Source organism: Typopeltis vanoorti, chromosome 6 (genome assembly GCF_054136105.1).
Source record: "Typopeltis vanoorti isolate ZY-2024b chromosome 6, IOZ_Tvanoo_1.0, whole genome shotgun sequence".
NCBI lineage: Eukaryota > Metazoa > Arthropoda > Arachnida > Uropygi > Thelyphonidae > Typopeltis > Typopeltis vanoorti.
In genome coordinates, this window is record NC_143554.1 from 47,070,203 (window position 1) to 47,095,292 (window position 25,090).

General features: G+C 35.7%; 1 protein-coding gene across 1 annotated transcript in view; it reads right to left on the reverse strand.

Moving 5' to 3' along the window:
• The window catches only part of LOC150105437 (telomere-associated protein RIF1-like), a 396,727-nt gene that overhangs the window by 108,464 nt on the left and 263,173 nt on the right, over positions 1-25,090 (reverse strand). Inside the window, exons 16-17 of the mRNA XM_090393961.1 lie at positions 21,195-21,268; positions 20,912-21,095 (exon numbers count right to left, since the gene is read on the reverse strand). Of these exons, the coding sequence (XP_090250087.1) occupies positions 20,912-21,095; positions 21,195-21,268 (258 nt within the window). The remainder of the gene's footprint in view (positions 1-20,911; positions 21,096-21,194; positions 21,269-25,090) is intronic.

Genomic DNA, 25,090 nt, shown 5'->3' on the forward strand with positions numbered 1-25,090 from the left:
CAGACAATCAAAAATATATTGGAAAAATTTGGAGAAAAGAGCAAAGCTAATAATAATGACAAATATTTGTTGGATTTCTGCTCAGGACATGGACTGGTTATTATTAACACCATGTTCCAACATAAAAATGTTCACAAATTCACATGGAGAGAAGAGGCAAGGAATAAGAAAAGTCTCATTGACTATGTTGTTGTTGATAATGATGTTTTCTCCATGGTGCAGGACACCAGAGTGTACAGAGGATTTGAAACTGGAAGTGATCGCTACTTAGTCTTGAGCAGGACAAAATTGAATTTCATATTGAAAAGAATAACGTGCAAGAAAGTTTTAAAGCGAATAAAAGTTGAGCAGCTCTCAGATGTTAACTGTAGACTAAAATACACAAAGATTATTGAAGAAAAAATGAAAGAGTAAGAGAACAGGAATCAAACCTTGGAGATTCAGTGGCAAGCCTTGAAGAAAGCCCTGATTAATTCAGCTAGAGAGGCATGTGGTGAAGTTGTCTGCAAGGAGAGAAAAATTAAAACTCCATGGTGAACATAGGAAGTTAAAGAGGCAGTGAAGGAAAAGAAGAAAGCATATCAAAAGTTCCTGGCAAATAAGTTAGCATGTGCTCTTAGAGAACACAGAGACAAATGCAAGAATGCTAAACACTGTGTTAAACTAGATAAACAAAAGTCATGGGAGGACGTTTGTTTAGCTAGTTTAAGAAAAGCTTGGTGAAGAACAAGCTGGATTCCAGCAAAATAGAGGCTGTCAGGATCAGATCATCACTTTACAACAAATAGTGGAAAAATCATGGGAATATAACAAAGATCTCTATTTGAGTTTTGTAGATCTGGAAAAGGCATATGATAAGATGCCAAGAGAGAGAGAAGCTATTTAATATGCTACAGTTATATGGTAGCGTATTGAATGGAGCATTATATTAAGCAATACTCAGTCTTTATTTGAGTGGTGAGTCAGCAGTTAGAATTGAAATACAGGAAGATGGTTTAATGTTAAATCTGATGTGAGACAAGTATGTACATTATCCCCTCTGTTATTCATTATCTATATGGATCACATTATGAAGGAAAGTGGTATTAAACATGATATCAAAAACTGGAGATGTTAATGTCAGCTCTTTCCTTTATGCGGATGATATTATACTTATCAATAAATCCACTACGAGTCTGCAAGATTCCTTGACTAAATTGAATAACTGTTGTAATAGATATGATATGACGGTCAGCAATAAAAAGACAAAGACAATGAAAATAGGCAGAATCGTTGAAAATGTCAACTGCATTGTGAACGGAGAACCTGTGGAACAAGTAAAAGATTTCACCTACTTAGGCACGATTTTTACTGAAGATGGTAAATTAAATATAGAAATAGACAACAGAATCAGCAAAGTTGGTATGGTGGGAAGTCAATTGAATAAATTCATATGGAATAAGAGAGAAATTAGTCGGAATACTAAATTAGCTGTATACAAGAAAGTGTTCAAACCAGTTTTAACTTATGGATCTGAGAGCTGTTTCAGAAGTAAAACACTTGACCAAAGACTAGAGACCACAGATATGAGAATCCTGAGAAAGATTATAGGCGTGAACAGATGGCATCAATGGCAATATCATATTAAAAATTAGGATATTAGGAAGAACTTGATATTGTCAACATCCAGGAATGTGTTAACAGAGCTAATCTCAGGTGGTATGGTCATTTAAACAGAATGGGCGAGGAAAGATTGGCAAAACAAGTGTTCTCTGCCAGGTTGGCAGCAAAACGACCCAGAGGAAGACCAAGATATAGGTGGTTTGATAGGGTACAAAGTGCCTTAGATGACAGAAATATAAGATCTGATAATATTTGTGTCTTGACAAGTAGCAGACTGATCTGGATGAAAATTGTAGATAGGAAGTTAGTAATGATGTAAATTTTTCATGTAGTACTATCATATCCTGTACACCCCTTGAGGAGTACATGGCAGGAATTTGATGATGATGATGATGGCACAGTTTTTCCGAAATGTTATTAATTCCTACGTAGGTTTTTAAAAAAAATTACAAAAAAGTTAAAACGACGTATAGGGAAATAAATTAAAAATTGAAGTAAAACTTTAATTCCAACATTCTAAAATGTTATTTTTCTTGCTTTTCTGTTCGCAAAATCGATGACATTGTCGAAGTCTATTTCATTACTCAGTTGCTGTTTTATAGACAGCATGGCAAGATTTCTTAAACGCCAAAAAAGTGCTGCCCGAGGAGGATCTCCAACTCCCTGCCTCTGTAACTTAGTGGTCCGTAGAATTGTTTTAGGCATTTTACTGGTCATTGGTCTTAGAAAGGTTGAGAAACGCTGCTGTACACCATCAGTTGCCTGTCTAATAGCATAAGAAAATACCCTAGTTCTTTCTTAATAAAATTTTTCATGAGGCTATAGGAACAATCAAGCCTCGTTGCATGATTTGCTATTCTAAAATGAGTCCATATTACTCTATTTAAATCCCTGTGATTTGAGAAATGTATGTTTGGGTTTAGTTTTGAATGCCATAACTACTTCTTTCTTTACCTTTTTTCCTATTGCCTGAATATAACCATCTTAGTTATTATTTCATTACCTTTATTTAATATTAAGCTTATTCAACATAACAATGGGACAGCAGACAGAATTATGATTCTGTTTGCAATCAAGTCTGGTTCCCCCTTAAAAAAGTGCTACAGCAGCAACTACAAATCATGCTTCATCCTCTTTCAGAATGAAAGAGGTTGAAGCCAATGTCTGTGCTGTCTAAGTCAGACTAAGTGAATTGTCGACATTTTTTCCAGCATATACAAGGGTGGTCTGAAAAGTTCTCGGCCTCGACCATAGATGGCAACACTATCAGCAAGATTTTTTTTTCTAAGTTGGTACATCTGTCATAAGCATCCATTGTGAAACTGCAAGTCATTCCATCAAGTAGTTTGTTTTATACAGCTGTCTGAAGCAAAAATGTTGACTGCATCCCTTGAAATGGATAAAATTGAGTATCGTGCAGTTATATAATTCTTTGTAAAAGATTTAATGCCAAAAGAAATTCATTCAAATTCATAGAAGTTTATGGGCACTCTTCTCCTTCGTTTCCGACAATTAAGAAATGGATGCCAAGTTTAAACGTGGCTGTACCAGCCTTGAAGATGATCTACATGAAGGACGTCCAAAAAGTGTAACACCACAAATCATTGATCAAGTGCACGATATGGTATTGGATGACCGGCGAGTCAAAGTGCGAGAAATTGGTGAGGCCATATGCATTTCAAAAGAACATGTATGATATATTTTACATGAAGAATTGCAAATGAAAAAGCTTTGCACAAGATGGGTGCCACGCTTGCTCACAGAAGATCAAAAATGCACTCACGTGAAAATCTCTGAACAGTGCTTGGAGCATTTTAACAAGAATAAAACCGATTTTGTGCATCGATTTCTTACTATGGATGAGACTTGAATTCACCATTACACACCAGAATCCAAGTGGACAGAAGCCTGTTGTTCAGCACCAAAGAAGACAAAGTCAGTTCCATCAGCAGGAATGGTCATGGCATCGGTATTTTGGGATGCTAAAGGCATTTTGTTTATTAATTATCATGAAAAGGGTAAAACAATTACCGGGGAATATTATTCCGATCTTTTAACCAGACTAGACAAACAGGTCTTTTCTCACAAAAAAATTCATGAGAAAAGACCCGGTTTGCAGAAGGGAAAAAATCATCTTTCATCAGGACAATGAACCCGCCCACAAAAGTGTTTTGGCAATGGAAAAATTAAGGGATCTGCATTAATTATTGTTGGAATATGCACCCTATTCCCCAGATTTGGCTCCCTCTGACTTCTATCTCTTCCCAAAACTAAAACGTTTCATCGCTCTCAGCATTTTTCTTCGAATCAAGAGATGATTACAGGCTGTAGAGGGGTATTTTGCAGATCGTATTGAGAACCACTATAGGGAGACGGGATAATGGCGCTGGAGCATCGCTGGAATAAATGTATTAGTCTTACAGGAGATTATGTTGAAAAATAAAAATAATTTTGAAATTATAAATTCATTTTTTCATTGTAGACCGAGAACTTTTCAGTCCACCCTCATACAATGATTTGAAGGTCATCGACTTGCATTCACTAACAGCAGCATGCTCAGATCTGTTCTTGAATTGCTTTCTAAATATAATAAAGTTCTGCTGATATTTAAATTGAGCAGCAGTTGCATTTTAAATCCTCCCCAAAGGCTTCATATTTCATTATTCTGTTGTTCTTTCATTCTTTTAAATTACAATTTATATAAATACAACACTAATATCAGATATATGTAAACACTGCAAATAAAATCATATTTATATTTAATTCACATGTAATTATCAGACTTGGAGCAGAGCTACTGCGAACAAGTGGGTCCCCTGACGGATGAGAAAATGGCAATGAGAAATAGTAGTTAGCTGCAAATACCCAATAAGCAGTCTGAGACCAAAGCGGGCATGTCTAGAGGCCCTAAGATGGCAGCCCACCACCAGACTAGGCTGCAGATTGTTGGTAATCAGCCCAGCTGACAAATTCTTATACTTGCAAATTTCAAGGGAATAAAAAAAACCAGACAGCCCAAACGGGTAATGAAATGGAATTCAAAAAAAGGACTATGAACTGGATACAGATCAGAATAGTAAACATAAGAGGCATCAATAACAAGATCAAAGAAATACAGAAACCCTAACTGAAATGAAAACAGAAATAGCAGTGATTTCAGAAACAAAGAAAAAATCAAAAGGCTCTTCAAGGCTAAGCTGCAGGTATAGCCATTATGATCAGTAATAAATGGAAAGACAAAATTGAATCATATAATGGGATCTCTGAAAGAATAATAACAGCTAGACTTAAATAAGAAATTTATTACAATCATAAGAATATATAGGAATATGCACCCGAACATGAAAAAATCTGAAACAAAAGAATTCTAAAAATCTCCAAAAGGTAATTCAAATAAACAAAATTACTTAACCATTGCAGGCAATTTCAATACTAAAATTGGATCAAATTTATTTAAAGATTTAATAGGTAATCAAGGAGAAAACACCATAAATGATAATGGATGAGAACTCAGGGAATTTGTGGCCTATAATAGTGTGAAAATCATCAACAGCTACTTTAAACATAAAGATATACATAAATATACATGGGAAGCCAAAGGATATAAAAGCTTCATTGATTATCTAATAATTGGTGAAAAACTAAAGAAGATGGTAAGAAATTGCAGAGTATACAGAGGATGCAATATTGACTCAGAGTTATTCATTCATTAATCAAGTACTGTTAAGATCCCTGAACCCAACAAATAGAAAGAATACAAGAACACAAAAACAAAAACAGGAGCATTTTACGATAGAACTTTTAAAGCAAGACAGTATCAGCGAACTATATCAAAGAAGACTTAAAAACCATACAAAGAAAATAAAGGAAAATAAACAGATATAGAAAATGAATGGTAAAACATCAAACAAGCAGTAAAACAAGCAGCATATGAAGCCTTAAGAACAAAACTGTAAGGAAAAGGAAAGGACTCAGAACCTGGAACCCAGAAATACAATCCTTAATAAGAAAGAAAACAGAAACGTACCTTAAATGTTAAACGGGAGAACCATAGGAAATTACATAGAGTATAAAAGAATCAGAGCAATAACAAGAAGAGAAACCAAGAAAATCTGAAGACAAGACTGGAAAAAATTTGTATCAAGATTAGGGCATGACAAAAATTAACCTCAATTAAAGAGCTATAAAATCATTAAAAAAAATGACTCAAGAAACAGTGGATAACAATTAGAAGGTCTCCTCCCCAAAAGAATGGACCAATTACTACACCCAGCTTCTAAATAATAATAATAATCAAATTGAAATTAAAAAATTAAGTCAAGAAACAAGTGAAAAACCAATACAGTTTAATGATCTAAAGAAAATATTGGAAAAAATAAAAAATAGAAAAGCTACAGGAGATGAGAAGATAGAATAAATTCAGAATTATACAAATACAGCTCTAAACCATTTCAATTACGATTAATTAAATTCCTAAACAGAATATTCCTAAAACAGAATTCCTAAAACAGAATTCCTAAATACAAGAATGGAATACAGCAATAGTCATAAACATACTCAAAAAAGGAAACACAAAGGATTGCAGAAACTGCAGAGGAATAATATAAGTAAATTAACACCATGGGCCAAGGAAATTATTTTGGAGAAGAAGAATGCAGCTTTCGGAAAGATCCTGCACAGATCCCACATTTACACTCAAACAAATGATAGAAAAAAGAATAGAATTTAACCTGTCAACCTATATAGCCTTCCTGGATTGTGAGAGAGCATACGATTAAATTAACAGATCAAAATTAATTAATATACTGTGTGAATTGAAAGCTCCACCTCAAACCACCAAAGCAATAGCAAATATAATGGAAGAAAGCTATATTAAAAATAATGAAATAACCAAAAGAATTAAAACCAATAGAAGCCTCATTCAAGTAAGTGGATTATCACCAATACTCTACACAATATATGGAAAAAATTTCAAGAGAGTGGAGAAAAAACAAAATCATAGGAATTAAAATAGGAAATAAAGAATTAACCAGCCTTTTGTATGCTGATGATCAAGTTATTTTTGCAGAAAATGAAGACCAATTACAGAAAAAATCTACACATATTGAACAAAACAATAGAACAACATGACATGAAAATCTCAGTAAGTAAAATTATATCAATAGCACTTCAAGGTAAAGTAATTACCCTGAAGACCCAGGAGGAGATGAGCTCTCTACCTCTCATACGAAGATAGAGGATTTTTTTCCCACCTGGAAACTCGAGCTTTTCATTCCTCAGAACAGGCACACTGGCCCATGTACACACACACACACACACACAGATCTACAGTCATAAAATACATACTTAATCTCTCACCAGGAGGGCTTAACCAGTTCTGGGGGGGGGGGGGGGAACCCACATGATTAAATAAATAAATCAGAGAGAGCAACTAAAATCAAAATGACATTCTTCCTTTTGATGATTCTGGTATTATATTTCCTGTCCATTTTAATACTATATAGCAAGACACTATATATCAGAACATATGTGTTAAATAGCAAAAAACAGATAAAAATTAGTGTAGAAAAACAGATGCATAAAGTATAAAAAATCATAAAGCCAGGTTTATAAAAGCATATATAGAGTAAATTAAACTAATAAAAACTAATATGTTATAATTTATATGAGATGGCACATTAATGCTCTGTAAAAATTTAAAAACACGCGGTACCACTCAACAACTCTGATAACATCTGACTGAGCATGTAGCGCTCAAAGGCAGATTAGGAAAGTGACTAAAACAATTGTAAACTTTCATGTTGATCTTGTAGACTGCGGCATTGTAAAAATGTATATGTTGTCGATCATGTCAACTGCACCATTTTGTAAAATTTCTCTGTACTTCACTATCCTGCTTTGCATTTGTCTTTATGTTTATCTTTAATTAACTTCCGTTATTATGGTCGGTCGTCAACTTCTGACTGCTGCCATACATATGCTTATGCTATGTCTTATCTCTCACACTCTATAGTCTAGCAAATTTATTTGTTTCTCGACTGTGCCAGGTAGACTATATATTGAGAATGAGAGTATAAGACCTTAATCAAAGACAATCTGAAATAGTAGTTGTATTACCAGCTTTAACTTATTTTATCCTTTAGTCAGCTGTGGCAATTAAATAGAAATCGTACACACTACTTGCACATGGTTTGAATATTTTGGAGATAGTGCATTGACACCTCACAGTTCAGTATGTTGTTTACAAACCATTTATTAAAACCCAAAGAATATTTACAGCATACACACTAGGTAGATGTAAATTCCTTATTCTTCTCAACCTTAGTTCTTAATTATCATAGGACCTAAACATAATTCTGGATTAGAGAAAGATGTTGGAAGTTTTTTCACTTGGTTATACTATAAATTATATATTTGGTTTAATCCTTTATCCAAGTGTAAGCAAACAAAGTTTGAACCTGAAGTATCTTCAGCATCACAGGCAGGAGTAAGCATGGAGAACCTGGGATTAAAATGTTTACTGACGAAGTTCTTTATATAGCAGCAGTAGCTAAATACGTGTCCTTTTGGAGCCAAAATAATTCTGTTAAGACTTAGAAGAGCTGCAATCTTTGACCGACACAATGGTACAGGAGTGAGTGAGTGTGCACATGGAGAGGTTGTGACAAGCTTATAAGAACTGCTTTGACTAAGAAAATGGAAACAAAGAAGGCCTCTACTAGTAAATAAGTAACTAAAATTATTGTTTTGACTTTAAAATTATTTTAATTGTTCAAAGTACTTCATTTAATGTGTTTCGAATTAAACTTTTATTTATTGCAGTGATTTTTATTAAACCTGTTTTTCTTTCTCTTCTCTTTTTTTTTAATTTTGTTCCTCTTTTTCTTTTTTTGTCTCCTCTTCTCTTTTTATTTTTTCCTGGTAGATTGTGAAGAGCTGCGTGACATGTAGACACAAGCAGCATGCGACTTGTGAGCTACGTTGTGGCCACCCCTGTTATATAGGCTTGGATTTCCTTTGTTTTCACATTTGCACATTTTTTTCAAACTTGTCACGTGCTCACCTTCGGGTGTGTTAATGTCATCTTCACACGCTTTTCAAAATCCTTGTCCTTAGCACTTAATCTTTTTGCACTATGATATCATTCTTTGCAAGTCACTGAAACTTTTCACTTATGGTAATCCTCTTTGTTCTTTACTAATCTTATGATAAATTTGCTGACTCATGTGCCACATTATAGTAACAAAGGAAATTCCTTCCTGCTGAACACAATAACTCAAGATATTTCATTGAAGGTTTTACATATCTTTTTAGTACATTTTTCTGAATTAAAACCCAGGTAAAACTGAACATGATAAGTTATAGAATTACTTATCATGAGCGATTTTACATAATGACTGCCCTCATTGGCAAAACAAGTGCAGTTGATTAAAATATGATAGTCTGCCATCACACAACTCACACATAGGCATGTAATTACACCTCATGGAGAGCTGGAACGAGCACGTCCTCTTTATGGTCCCCTGTGCAGACTAGGCTACCATAATTTAATTTAATGCTTAATTTGGTAGATTATTATTTGTCTCTCTATTCAAAGATGACTACCACTGGGATAAAAGTGTGTCTGATAATCTAGTCAGTGTATGGTACAGGCAGAAGGTTCATACTTGAGAAACGAGTTCATCCAGCTGCAGTATCTACAGCCTTGTTTCCCATAATCCCAACATGGCTTAGGATCCAAAAGAAGTGTACATTTTGTAACTTCCATGACAGAGAGGAAGTGTTGGATTTGAGAGAGAGAACGAGCTCTCAATGTTTTTGTAACTCTAGACTTTTAAATGCCTGAAGAGAACTTTGTGAGCATGAATATATTATGCACCTTTGGTAGTGATACAATCTGATGTATTTTAATGTAAGCTCTATTGCACAAAGCTCTGCTGTAAAGATGCTACATTCTAGTGGGATTTGTGCAGATATAATGCTGTCTGGAAAGACAACAGAAGATCCCACTAGGTCCTTTGAACAGTCTGTATAGACAGGCCAAAAATCAGAATATTCCCTTATGTATTCTTGAAAGAGCTGTTGGTAGACAATAGGAGGGGTGAAAGGGGTAACATTACAGAAAAAAAACATGGTGGTATATAAGAATGCAATGATGTTGGTGTGTTTGGTCACATCTGGGCTGCAATGTCTACCCAATATCTAGACCTTGCAAGAGAGCTTTTATTCACTAACCAAAGGGTCTGTGGTAGTCTACTAAGTGTTATACAGAATCTTCCATTGTGGACAAAAAAATAGTTGCATTTGGGGTGGTCTAGCAGAGATTTTATTTGATCATTTACCTCAACATTCAGACTAGGGATAGAAGTTCAAAATACGCAAGTTGCAATTCTGATGGCGAATGGGATCTGGCTACCCACCACAGGGTACTTTCTCTGGAAGAAGCAGACTTGAGACCCAAAATCAAGTTTTGATGCAATCAGCCCTATAAAGTCAAAGCAAAGAACACCTGTCCAGACCCCAAGAAGATAGGATGAAAGTATGTTCATTGCTTTCCTGCACTTATTATACATCTGCCTTACATGAGGAAGACAGTTAAGTTTACTGCCAAATACAAATCCCAAGAAATCGGCTTCTAGTGCAACTAGGATTAATGTTTGTCCTAGTCAAAGTCATGAGTCAGGATGATGACCATGTATACAGTAGAAAGGCACACAAACTGTCTTCTGTTCTGAACCTATTTGCTTGCATCCATTTTAAGAGATGGTCAATGGCTTGCCGCAGCTGTCTTTCCATGACCCTCACATTACATGAATGATAGAAGATGGTAAAGTCATCCACATAGAAGGCGTGTGAAGAGTTGTTCTGTTATCAAAGAACAACTTTTGTTGACTCAAAAAGCATGGCACTTAAATCCAATGGGACTCCTTCTCTTGGTTCTCTCCCTACTGTATAGCGAGGAAGAAGAGAGAGAGAGAGCAGTTCCTACTCTGACTTGGAAGATTCAGTTGGATAAGTTCTTTATAAAACAGATTCCATCTGAGATCAACAGTGTTTAGGTCTTTCAGTATTGCAAATCTCCAAGCAGTGTATTCTGCTTTCATATCAAAGAAAACTGATACTAAATGCTTTCATTTTCAGGCAGCATCTCTAACAGATGCTTCCAGCTGGACTAGATCAGTAGCAGAATGGTATTTTTATAAGTCAGATTGTGTTCTGGAAAAAAGGTTGTTTCACTCTGAAACCAAAGAAAGATGAGAATTAATCATTTTTTCCAGAATCTTGTACAAGCAACTGGACAGTAGTTATCTGAGGATTTTGGATCCTTCCTTGGCTTAGGAAAGTCAATGATAATCACCTGTTGACAGATATCCAGAAATATGCTTTCACAGAAAATTCTGTTGTAAAGGTGCAACAGGTAATCCATGGTGATAGTGACAGATGTTTTACCATCTCATAGTGGATATTATCTGATCTAACAGCATTGCATGGCAGTTAAGCAAAAAAGCTTTCAATTCTTTATAAAACAGCCTGTTGTATTCTATGGTGCCATTTGAAGAAAATATATCCCCCCCCCCCCCCAAAGAACTTGGGATGATAAGATGTTGCTGAAGTTTTAGCAAAAATCACTCCAAGTGGCTTGGCAACTGCTGTTGCTTGGCAACTGTGCAACCATTACATTCTAGTATGAAGAGCTAATGGTTAGGCCATTCATTTTCCAGATATTTTCCCATACTTCTTTGTTCGTGGTGGATCTCGTTATAGTAGACATATATTGGATTCAGGATTCCTTCTGGCTTTGATGATGGATGTGTCTTGCTCAGGCTCGAGCACAATTAAAAGCTATTAGATTTGTTGTTATGGGGTACCTGTGGAAAATAACCCAAGCTTTCATTTGGGCTTCTTCGGTTGCTGTGCAATCATCTACCATGGCTTGTGAAAACATGGAAACTCGCTATATGTTTTAGGAACTGCAATTGTGGCAGCTTGCATAACACACTGTTACAGAATTTCACGCATCACTGATAGGAGATGAGCTAACCATTGCAGAATCGAATTCTGCTAATGAGGGAAAAGGTGGACCAGTCAGCTTGCTCAATTTTCCACCATAACATCCATGCTGGAGCTCATGGTAGCCCATGGACTCTTCTTCTGATGTTTGTTTGAGCACTACCCTACAGTGTTGTGTACATTTAAATCTCCCATTTAAAGTAAGGGAGGGTGATAACTGCAGGATATCATCAAGATCATCTTGCAGCAGGAGGAACGCAGATGCAGCATACCATTATAATTCCAACAGTATCTGATGGCAACTGCTTCTGTGTTCATATAGTGGGACTTGGTGAAAAGGGGCATGTTTACCCCAAGGATGGCAACTCCTCCTTGGTAGTTCCATCCCATATACTGTCCTTTTTTGGATATAATCTGGATTCCTGTTGAGCAGTTTTAATTTCATTAGCCTTGGATTTTTTTCTTTTTAGAGGATTGTGGGCAGCCAGTATCCATTATTCCTTTTTCATCCAGAAAAATATCAACACATCATACTTTCTCTACACACTAGGAAGATGCCCCCCCCCCCCCCTTCAGGGGTGATGGAGGTACCCATGCATCTATTGAAGGGTCTGGAGGCATGTCTTTCACCCTCTGCAGTATGTATTCCATTATCTTTTTTTATTAGTGGATTTTTGTGTAGTGGGACCATCTTTAGCATGTCCACAGGTGAAATGGCAAGCAAGTCATATCATTCAAGAATGTCATAATTGTTAGAAGGTGGGAATCAATATGGTTTTGGATCCTTGTCTCTTTACAACATCTAGTAAACCTTCTTATGCTTTCTCAACATAAGAGAGTTTACTAGATTTTGCTGCCACTTTTCTGGTATACTGCCGCTTTGTCTCCTGATAAGTGATGCATTGTTCTATTTTTGTTTTTTGGGTCTCTTTCTCATCCTTCCATTTTTGGCATTCTCAAGAGTAACCTAAATGTCTCCCTCTCAATTAAAGCATTTTAGTGTTTTGCCCTTGCAGTCTTTATCATAGTATTTACTGCCAATAATGGACACAGATGACAGCACCATGACAGGCAGTTTGAACACTACTGTTGGATTCTGAATGAAGAGAAATTAAAGTTATTGGTATTTCTTTCAGAATCCAACATGATCTTCCATAACATAAGCAAGACTTGTAAATATTGTTTATCTCTTGCTTAAACTGTATTACTCATATAATTGCTCTGTATTTTGTCAGTTATTAATTATATAATTTTAGGATATGTCATAATAATGAAAGGACTCTGTAGTAAATGCCATTTATTTTATTACTTTATTCCTTCAATAATATTATAAGAAATTGTATGTATGTAACTTTTTGAGTCTTATGTGAATTGTAATATATGTTTTTTTTTTTTTTTTTTTTTTTGTTATTGTGAATGAAGGTGAAGGTAAATTTAAGTAGCTATAATATTTTTTTTTATTTATTTTCAATACCAGTATGTAATGGTATAATGTTACGCAATATTTCTGTTTTTATTTTATTTTGTTTGTCACTATGGAGATGGGCTAGAAATAGCTAGTACGTGCATGGATCGCGAGATATGGTATTCAACTGCAGAGAAGGAATTGACATAAGAGAGTTTGAGAAAGAATTTTGGGCGGGAAAGAAAGTGAAGGTATATAAGCGAAAAGCGAGAATATACAGGGGATCAGTAGACCAAAAAGATTCAGGATAGTGCGGTTAAGAAAAAAAAAGGGGGGGAGCAGTCAGGACAGTGCAGAGAGGCGGGAAGCAGGGAGCACTCATGGCAGCACAGAGTAAAGTAAGAGGCTGTAGTAATAGGAATTAGGTGGTGTAATTAGATTAAGAAGAGATAAGGAGATAGCTTATTAGCAACACAGAGTAAAGTAAGAGGCTGTAGTAATAGGAATTAAGTGCTGTAATTAGATTACGAAGGTTCGGGATGTAAATTGGCAACTCAGAATATTGATAAGGAATTCTAAAGTTATGACGAATTCCAGAGCTTTTAAGGAAGATTAGTGAAAAGCTGATTTTATTGCAAAGTAGTAAATGAGGAACAAGTGAATTTTCTAGTGAAAGTGTGTCTACATTTGTGATGCGCAGAGATTAATGATTAAGTTATTTTAAAGAAGATTACTTTGAAATGTGTAGCTCCAGTGTGATAGTTAACTAAAGTTTTAAGTGTGCCTCAGTGAATACCATGAGCAAAGGATTTATCCGGTAAGAACTGTCCAATTTTATATTACTTCAGTGCAGAGATATATGTGTGATTCCTCTTCTTATTCCCCACATTAACTATAACGTTTTTTGCTGAAATCAGCCAGAGTATGAAGTGTGAAAGTGTATACTCATGAAGCAGTTGTTGCCACCATTAATGTATTGAGACTTTACTGACTGTGTGATAATAGTAAAATTTGTTACTAAGAGATTTTGTGATATTTAACTCTATTAAAAGTTATTTCAATATTGTGAAAGCTATAAGTCTGATAGCAGAATGCACACAGACTGAATCTGTAAGATGCTCTGTGACGAGTTGAGCTAAGACTTTTATATTATCTTGTTCTCAGAAATGAATTCATATGTATAATATATAACCCTGAATTAAATGTTTTGTTTTGATGATTTTAAAATTGTGTTTGCCTGAATCTCTTTTACTGCACCGTTCATGAAATTATCGGACCTAGCGGGAGTTTAATTATAAGAGATAAACTCGGTCTACGTAAGAAATAATATTGATATAAAATTAGTTGATGTTGGTTTCACTACATTTCATTAGACTAATCTAGATATAGAGTGGCGCAGTCTAAAAATATAAATTTCTCTATATTTAAATTAGCAATCAACCAGCAACTTATTACTTGTTTAAGAACAGAATTAAAACAAGATGGCGGATCAAAAACAAGGAAGTACGATCCAACACTACCATTCTAAGCAGCGATAAGGTTTCAGGACATAAAGCCTTACTGGACAGCTGAGATAGCTTGCTTGGGCAATGTTCATAGTTTTGCTTGGATGTAAGGATGATGTTTCTGGTGAGAACCAGTTGGCCATAAGAGTATTCTCCTCATGGCATTCACTCTATGATCTTTCATTTCAGAGCAGTTCTCGTCATTGAGGAGATCCCACTCCAATATTACACTTCTGGAAAAGTTTAGTTTTGTAGGAAGTAACAGTAACTGGTATTCCCCAGATAGATGTTACATGAAGTAACTTTTCTGACTGTATCTCAGTTGATGCTTCAATAAGTACATCTCCAGAACAAAGCTTCTTTACAGACTTTGGAGATCCTGTTAACCCTTCCAAACCCTTTTGGATGAAGAAGGATGACATTTTCCCAAGAGGACATTCCCTTGTTGAATGTATTATCAAGAAAAGTGGTGTACTGATTGCAGCTTCTGATGTTTTCTACTTATTCAGATTTTCTATTGATGTTTCTATGATTTCATTACATGAATGGGATTTGCTGAAGTCCCTGATAAACAGAAGAATGAAGAAGCATTCATTCTCAACAGAAATTTATCTTGGCATCAGAGCTCCCCACCCACCATGGAGTCGCATATGGACCCCACTCCCTTCAATTAGGATAAGTTTATGCATGTGTATCTCTCAGAATTATCTCTCCAAAGCATTTACTCAAGCCTTCGTAGCTCAGTTGGTTTACACAAGCCCTTCGGTTGGAAATACTTTGGTTCGATTCCAGTCTATGATGACAGGAACCTTTATCAGGTATTTCCATCAAATGGTGAGTTCACCAATCTCATACAGATGTGGAGAGTTTTTTTCTCCTGGACACTTCAATTTTTCGTCTATCAAAACAGGCAAAACCAGTCAGAAGAACACATGCAATATACAAACATAGGGCACTTGAGGAATAAGGATTAGCTAAAGCTGCTGAAGCACTTCACTAGTACTTCAGCAGCTCTCCAACCAAAACGTCATGAGTGAAAATCCCACTGCAGGAATGCATGTTTGTGAGTGCCCTGAGGTGGCAGATGAATTCCATCATCTGGTCAAAGATTGTCAACCAGCTTAATGGAAGTCTGAAGTGGCTTTAAAAAGTTGTTTGACTTCTGGGACAGAGTTTATGGATTAATAATCCTTTGCCCACCCACAGAACGAATGTAACACAGGTGTGCAAGCCTGGGCAAGACCTGATATTTTTGACAGAAATCAAAGAATAGTCAAAATCTAGCTCCTGGAACAACCTGAACAGAATTAAAAACTGATAACACTAGTGTAAAATATCAACAAGATGAAAATAAGTAAATTCAACCCTGGTAGTTCAAGTGGTAAACCACAGTGTTTGCTTATTGTAAAGGCTACTGCATCCAAATCCTGATTAAGGCATGAAGGTGTTTATGTAAAAGTCTGCTCGGGATGAGTCTATAAACCCGTGGGTTTATAAGACGTGTTTAAAATGCACATTAAAACCCTGGGCATAGAAACGTTCAAGTAAAATATGGAGAGAAGGGCCACTCTCTTCTTACTTACACTAAAAGTCTAAGAGCTCAGAGTCTGCTAAATAATAACTATCAACATCATCAAATTCCTGCCATGTACTCCTCAAGGGGTGTACAGGATATGATAGTACTGCATGAAAAATTTACATCATTACTAACTTCCTATCTACAATTTTCATCCAGATCAGTCTGCTACTTGTCAAGACACAAATATTATCAGATCTTATATTTCTGTCATCTAAGGCACTTTGTACCGTATCAATCCACCTATATCTTGGTCTTCCACTGGGTGGTTTTGCTGCCAACCAGGCAGAGAACACTTGTTTTGCCAATCTTTCCTCGCCCATTCTGTTTAAATGACCATACCACCTGAGATTAGCTCTGCTAACGCATTCCTGGATGCTGACAATGTCAAGTTCTTTCCCAATATCCTCGTTTTTAATATGATATTGACATTGATGCCATCTGTTCATGCATATAATCTTTCTCGTGACTCTCATCTGTGGTCTCTAGTCTTTGGTCAAGTGTTTTACTTCTGACCCAGCTCTCAGAGCCATAAGTTAAAACTGGTTTGAACACTGTCTTGTATAGCTAATTCAGTGTTCCGACTAATTTCTCTCTTATTCCATATGAATTTATTCAACTGATTTCCCACCATACCAGCTTTGTTGATTCTGTTGTCTATTTCTATATTTAAATTACCATCTTCACTAAAAATCGGGCCTAAGTAGCTGAAATGGTTTACTTGTTCCACAGGTTCTCCATTCACAACACAGTTCATATTTTCAATGATTCTGCCTATTTTCATTGTCTTTGTCTTTTTATTGCTGACCTTCATACCATATCTATTACAACAGTTATTCAATTTAGTCAGAGAATCTTGCAGACTTGTAGCAGATTTATTTAGAAGTATAACATCATCCGCATAAAGCAAAGAGCTGATATTAACATCTCCAATTTTGATATCATGTTTAATACCACTTTCCTTCATAATGTGATCCATATAGATAATGAATAACAGAGGGGGATAATGCACATCCTTGTCTCACAACAGATTTAACATTAAACCATCTTCCTGTACTTCCTTCAATTCTAACTGCTGACTTACAACTCAAATAAAGACAAAGTATTGCTTCATATAATGCCCCATTGACACCATATAACTGTAGCATATTGAATAGCTTCTCTCTTGGCACCTTGTCATATGCCTTTACCAAATCGACAAAACTTAAATACAGATCTTTATTATATTCCCATGCTTTCTCGACTATTTGTCATAAAGTGAAGATCTGATCCTGACAGCCTCTATCTGGCCTGAATCCAGCTTGTTCTTCACCAAGCTTTTCTTCCACAATTCTTCTCAACCATTTCTCAAGTATACTTGCATAGATCTTGCCAGGAACACTCAGTAGGGAAATACCTCTGTAATTCTCATATGCAGTTTTATTTCCCTTTTTATATATGGGTACTATGAGAGCTCTACTCCAATCATCGGGAATTCGTCCCTCTGTCCAGGCTTTCTGAACTATGCAGTGCAGCCACTGTAAGCCTTTTATGCCACCATACTTCAGCATTTCTGGTCGAATATCATCTACTCCTGCTGCCTTTCCACATTTCAAGCCTCTGATGGCTTTTTCTACTTCAAGTATGGATATGTATTCCTGACTGCATGCCTGGTCAGTGTTTTTTTACCACAATGCTGTCATCACTGTTTGTTTCATTTAGCAGTTTTTCAAAGTAATTACTCCATACTTCAAGGATATCTTTTCTCCCATTTTCATGTCACCTTTATCATCTCTAACTCCTTTTACAGAACTCTTTCCTCCATTCCTAAGCTTCTTCAACAACCTCCAGAATATTTTGCCACCTTCTTGATATTTATTTTCTATGTTCTTGCCAAAGTCCTCCCATGACTTTTGTTTAGCTAGTTTTACACAGTGTTTGGCATTCTTGCATTTGTCTCTGCATTCTCTAAGAGCACAAGCTGACTTATTTGCCAGGAACTTTTGATAGGCTTTCTTCTTTTCCTTCACTGCCTCTTTAACTTCCTGTGTCCACCATGGAGTTCTAATTTTTCTATCCTTGCAGACAACTTCACCACATGCCTCTCTAGCTGAATCAATCAGGGTTTTCTTGAAGGCGTGCCAATGAATCTCCAAGGTTTGATTCCTGTTCTCAAACTCTTTCATTTTTTCTTCAATAATCTTTGTGTATTTTAGTCTACAGGTCACATCTGAGAGCTGCTCAACTTTTATTTGCTTTCAAACTTTCTTACATGTCATTTTTTTCAACATGAATTTCAATTTTATCCTGCTCAAGACTAAATAGTGATCACTTCCAATTTCAAATCCTCTATACACTCTGGTGTCCTACACCAGGGAGAAAACATCACTATCAACAATAACAGAGTAAATGAGACTTTTCTTATTCCTAGCCTCTTCTCTCCATGTGAATTTGTGCACAATTTATGTTGAAACATGGTGTTAGTAATAACCAGTCCATGTCCTGAACAGACACCCAACAGGTATTTGCCATTATTATTAGCTTTGCTCTTTTCTCCAAATTTTCCCCAAATATTTTTGTATGTCTCACAATCATTTCCTACTCTGCTATTTAGCTCCCCAACAAGGACCAACTTTTCCTTTTTCATTGTGTCAGTTACTTTTTCTAACTATATGATGTTATAATCAGACAACAGTGACCAGGGACAGGAAGGAATAACTATAGCAGTCAGCATAAAACACAAAGATAAATAACGAATTCCAAGATCTTGATGGACTGATGCAGTTAGCAATGTGTTAGGAGACCAAATTCTAAGAAGTGGTGATATTAAATTGGAAGATAATTACTGTTATGAGACTAGTAATAATGTAAATTGAAATGCTTAGCACTATCGAAGTATCCTGTACACTCTTTCTGTGTACATAGCTGGAAATGATGTCTTAGCATTAATCTCAGATAATAAGAATAATGTAAAATCTCTTGCGGAAAAATTTTGCTTTACAAATTTTTTGCAATCGATTTTCCAGTTTCCTTTTCTCAATATTTAGTATTATTTAAATATAATGTACAAAAAAAAAATGTTACCATAAAAAGCATATGCATTGACTCTTTGTAAAGCTGTAAGTACAGATTATGCCAGATTATCAATGGCAAAACACCAACCAAAGGTTGCATGGTCAACCAATGTTGACCGAACAGGCAAAATGATGTCATCGCTAAAGGCTAATCCCGATAAAGCAGCATGTAAAACAAAGAGTGACATTTTGCATAAAAGGAGATTGTGGCTCTTGGCTCAGGGCCTGTTTGTTCCTGTAGCTGGGGCTTTTCTTCTGCTGGTCGCCAAGGCTTTTGTTCCGGTCGTCGTTGAGACTTCTCCTGACATGGGTTATTTACCTGTCGAGCACTGTAGGATCTTTATCTGCAGATCACAGCAGACCCATCTCCTCATTGATGGGTCTCAAAGTTTAGTCTCCAGAAAAAGAGCAGTTACACACAAATATAGTGGTAACTACAGCTGATTCCATATTGAAAATCCAACAGAGAAAAGCTCTACAAGAGACTGCCTGTGATGTCTATGCAGCAAGGAAGTTAAACCAGAAAGAAGACCCTAAAACCCTGATGATGTATGCTGCAAATTTGTTTGTATTCATGCTAGATTTATAAGTACGCAATGTTTTTGTATTTGTTAAAAAATATCGTGAACGTGCTTACAAGAAATCGACTGTAAACAGGCACCAACTAAGCCACAAGTCTTGAAGGAAGATTATTTGTTAACTTGTATATTTAAGTAATGAATGTGTACTTAGCTAAATTATTGGGAGCAGTACTATTATGATATTGTATGTGGTTGGACAATTGTTAAGTCAGTATTTAAGGGAAGGATTTCAGTAACCTGTTTAGGCAGTGATCGAGTATGTGCATAAGTTATGTCTAACAACTGAGTCCAGTAATAGTGAGCATTTTGAGTTGTCATTTATGTTGCATTACCTAACTGTTAAAGGGTTAAGTGTGATAATTGCACAATATCTTAAGTGTAATGTACTTCTTGTGTCTAGTCTTAAAATAAATGTTTTTGTTTTGTAACTACCTGATCTGTCCTTTTGGGTAATGCACTATCTCCAAAAAAATTGCAAACCTGCAAGCATAATAAGATAGGAATAGTCACAACTTGCATATAGAGAATTTGGATATACATCTAGTGATTAATTCCTGTTTTTCCTCACCTTAACTTTCTAACAAATTTTACTCAAATTAGATGGTGCAGTCGATAAAATAAATAAATTTTCTAATTTGATTTGTATGAGAGTGGGGAACTGTATACATTACTAAACTTAGAACACCAAGTTTGGTTAATAGCACAGGGAGGGGGGGGGCATAAATTGGTCAGGATAAGATTAACCTTGAGAGATTTATGTTACAGCAGACGATTGTCTTAACTTAATGAAGTTGAATAGAGTAATGTTAAGTCAAAATAAATAATTAAGTTAATATTTAACAAAAGCGCAGCCTACATAAAATTTAAATAACTAACGTTATTTTACAGTAGCAAATGAAAATTTAGCAAAAACAAGTGCTGGAAACAACAATGGCAAGGAGGATAACCCAGAAGAAGAGTAAGATATAAGCACATTGATGCAGTAGTGCCTTAGAAGAGCAAAACTTAAGATGTGACAATATTAGAGACCTGATATATAACAGGTTAATTGGGGGAAACCCACTCATTAAGAAGCTTGATTTGGTGACTTTCTGGAGAAGTAATTAAAATATGAGTAGCTTAATACTATTTATCTTTTTTTTTTTATTTACAATATATGTACACAAAACAATATTAACCTTTTGAACTCGTTCAATTAGTTGTGATGCAGTGAGTATCCACATATTCACCAGTATCTCAGAATCACAAAGCTTAATCACAGGATCTTGTCCAAGAAGATAAATCACAGATTGTATGATAGAAAGATGGGATAATGTGCCTTGACTACTGATTGTCACCAAACTAGAAAAAGTTGCAAGATATCTAAAATAAAATAAAAGAATTTAGTTATTTCATACATTTAATAAAATATTTATAACAAACAAAAGATTAAAATTCACTACAAAAACAGGTGTGACTTACTGTTCATGGGAAGATGACAATGCTAGCAAATAAGGATCCAGGAGAAGTGACAACAAGGCAATTGTTGGAATACTCTGAAAATAAGTATTTTAATTACTGAAAGATTGCAGAAAATTTATTATCGCATAAAATTACATCAACCTCTAAACTGAAGACCACAGATAAATGGCAAGTCAAATTTCTACATTTTTAAATGTGGAAATTTCACTTGCCATTTAAATGCTATTTAAAACAAAGGGTAGTGTAAAAAATAAAATATATTTTCTATAATATGCTTAATCTCAGCATTTCGATTTCTTTACTCTCTCAATTTGTAACTTTTGAGATAATTTCTAATTACTTCTCATACCAAAAATAGAGTCATAAATGTTCAAAGGATAGTATTCTTAATTTTCTATGTAATGCCAGAAACATAAATAATATCATTACAGATGCCTAAAACTAGAAATGCCAAATTTTGTATGAAACTGGTATAAAATTAAATAATATTTCTAACTTTATCCCAAATATCAACTTACTGAGTAATCCATAATGTCTTTATATTTTCATTTATTTGTGTTTAGCAGATAAATTCTGTAATCTCAATATTCAACAGAAGTGGAAAAGCAATCTGGCAGTTGGTATGAGGATACAGTTAACAGAATGCACAATGTTATCTAGGAGACAGAAGTCAGTTAATAAGGATCTGGTTGCCTGAAGGTCAGATTATTATTATTGTATGAGCACCTCCATGGAGTCTGAAAACTCATTGTGGTAGACCTAAACTATCCACACAATAACTATCGTAACCTCTTAATCCATTAACAAAGAGCTCACAACTGACTCTGCCAACCCACTCCAGTCATTGGCTACTCTCGAACAGAAAAATCTACTTATCAAGCAAAAATCACTCCCTAATATTAGCACATGCAACAGCCTATAGAGCAGTGAGCTATTTATATTTTCCTGTAAGGATGACAGAAGTGATAACTGCAATATCAGATCAAGGTTATCCTGCAATATACAAGGTGGTATCAAAAAGACTAGGTTCGTAACACGCCAACAGATGGCAGCACAAGGCTGCACGCACAGTCACAGGGAGCACCTACCTTCATAATTCAGTGTGCCAAAAGACATCGTCCTGTGTACATCGGGAGCTATGCAACTGATGCTATTCTGACCACCTGCGTTACCACATCTGCGATTTCATCATGGCCAGCAAGTTAGAAGAAAGAGCAGACGTGAAATTCACATTTGAAAAAACGTGAAATTCGAGGATCATTACCGGTGACGAAACTTGGGTGTACGGGTACGACCCTGAGACGAAGCAACAGTCTTCACAGTGGAAGAGTCCATCATATCCACGACCGAAAAAGGCAAAGCAGGTCTGCAGCTCGACCAAGTGCATGCTCATCGTCTTTTTCGACATTCGCTGCATTGTGCATCGAGAATATGTCCTCACGGTCAGACCATCAATAGCGAGTTCTACTGCCAGGTTTTTTTAAAGTGTCTGAGGGAGGACATTCGGCGAAAGCAACCAGATCTGTGGCGCGCAAAGAACTGGATGCTCCACAACGACAATGCACCCTGTCACCGAGCTCTCCTCACACACAAGTTTCCTCACAAACACCAGAATTCGCACCCACCTACTTGCCAGATTTGGCTTCTGCAGACTTCGTCCTCTTCCCGAAGATGAAGATCCAGCTCAAAGGTCACCTTTTTGACGCTATTGCGGAGATACAACGCAAATCGCAGAAGGTGCTTGACATGCTTTGAAAAGCAGACTTCCAGGATACATTCCAGAAGTGACAAGAACACTGGAAGCGCTGTACTGATATGCAAGGGGACCATTTTGAAGGTGATATTGTGTAAACGTAGATAAATAAAGTAATTTCTTGTAAACAGAGCTAGTCTCGAAACTTTTTGATACCACCTCGTATACCTTCATCACATGGTAGATAAAAGCAGCATTCTGTAATAACAGATCCTACTGCAAGGTTGAAGGCAGTTTCCCCCCGCCCCTCCTACATTAACAATGTGAGATTCTTGGATGTAACTGATGGTCACAAGGATGCCAACTTTTCTGTGAATAGGTATTCAGGATGTTCCATTTTTCAAAATCTTTATGAGTCAACAAACAAACTGTAGTTGCTGGTATTAAGTGAGCAGTCATACTTAAAGAGGTAATTTGAGGGTAAATCAGGTATGACAAGGGGGGAAAGCACTGCTGCTATTTAATACTTGTAAGGTTCATATTATGAAGGAAAGTGGTATCAAATCTGATATCAAAATTGGAAATGTTAATCTAATAGCTCCTTACTTTATGCAAATGATGTTATACTCCCAAATAAATTCATTACCAGTCAGCAGGATTCCCTGACTAAATTGAATAACTGCTCTAATAAATTTGGTATGAAAATCCAACAACAGAAAGACAAAGTCAATGAAAATAGGCAGAAACATTGAAAACATCAATTGTATCCTGAATAGTGAACCTATTTAGGCACAATATTTAGTGAAGATGCAAATTAAATATGGAAATAGATAACAGAATTAGTAAAGCTGGTATGGGAGGAAGTCGGTTGAGTAAATTCTTATGGAATAAGGAAAAAATTAGTCAAAACACTAAATTAGTTGTATACAAGACTGTGTTCAAACCAATGTTAACTTGTCAATCTGCGATCTAGGATAGAAAAAAAACACTTGGACAAAGACCAGACACTACAGATATGAAAGTTCTAAAAACGATTAAGAGAGCAAACAGATGGCATCATCATCATCAAATTCCTGCCATATATCCTCAAGGGGGTGTACAGGATATGATAGTACTACATGAAAAATTTACATCATTACTAACTTCCTATATACAATTTTCCTCCAAATATTACAACATATAATATATATTATTATATATATATTACAACAGTTATTCAATTTAGTCAGGGGAATTTTGCAAACTTGTAGCGGATATATTTAGAAGTATAACATCATCAGCATAAAGCAAACAGCTGACATTAACATCTCCCATTCTGATATCATGTTTAATACCACTTTCCTTCATAATGTGATCCATATAGATAATGAATAACAGAGGGGGATAATGCACATCCTTGTCTCACAACAGATTTAACATTAAACCATCTTCCTGTACTTCCTTCAATTCCAACTGCTGACTTACAACTCAAATAAAGACCAAGTATTGCTTGATATAATGCCCCATTGACACCATATAACTGTAGCGTATTGAATAGCTTCTCTCTTGGCACCTTGTCATATGCCTTTTCCAGATCGACAAAATTAAATACAGATCTTTGTAATATTCCCATGCTTTCTCAACTACTTGTCGTAAAGTGAAGATCTGACCATGACAGCCTCTATTTGGCCTTAAAGCTTGTTCTTCACCAAGCTTTTCCTCCAAAATTCTTCTCAACCATTTCTCAAGTATACTTGCATAAATCTTGCCAGGAACACTCGGTACGGAAATACTCTGTAATTCTCACATTTAGTTTTATTTCCCGTTTTATTTCCAGGTGGCATCATTGGCATATTAAATCAATGGCATCATATTAAAAATGAAAATACTATGAAAGAACCTGATATTGTTAGCATTCAGGAATGTGTTAACAGAACTGATCTGTGGTGGTATGGTCACTTGAATAGAATGGGAGAGTAAAAGTTAGCAAAACAAGTGTTCTTTGCCAGGATTGCAAGAAAAAACCAGAAGAAGACCAAGATCTAGGTGGATGGTTATGGTAAGAAGTGCCTTAGAAGACAGAATATAAGATCTGATAATATTAGTCTCAACAGATAAATTAATTCGAAGGAAATTTGTAGATAAGAAGTTAGTAGTGATATAACTTTATCGTGATATCCTGAACACTCCCTAAGAGTGTATGTAGTAATTTGATGATGATGAC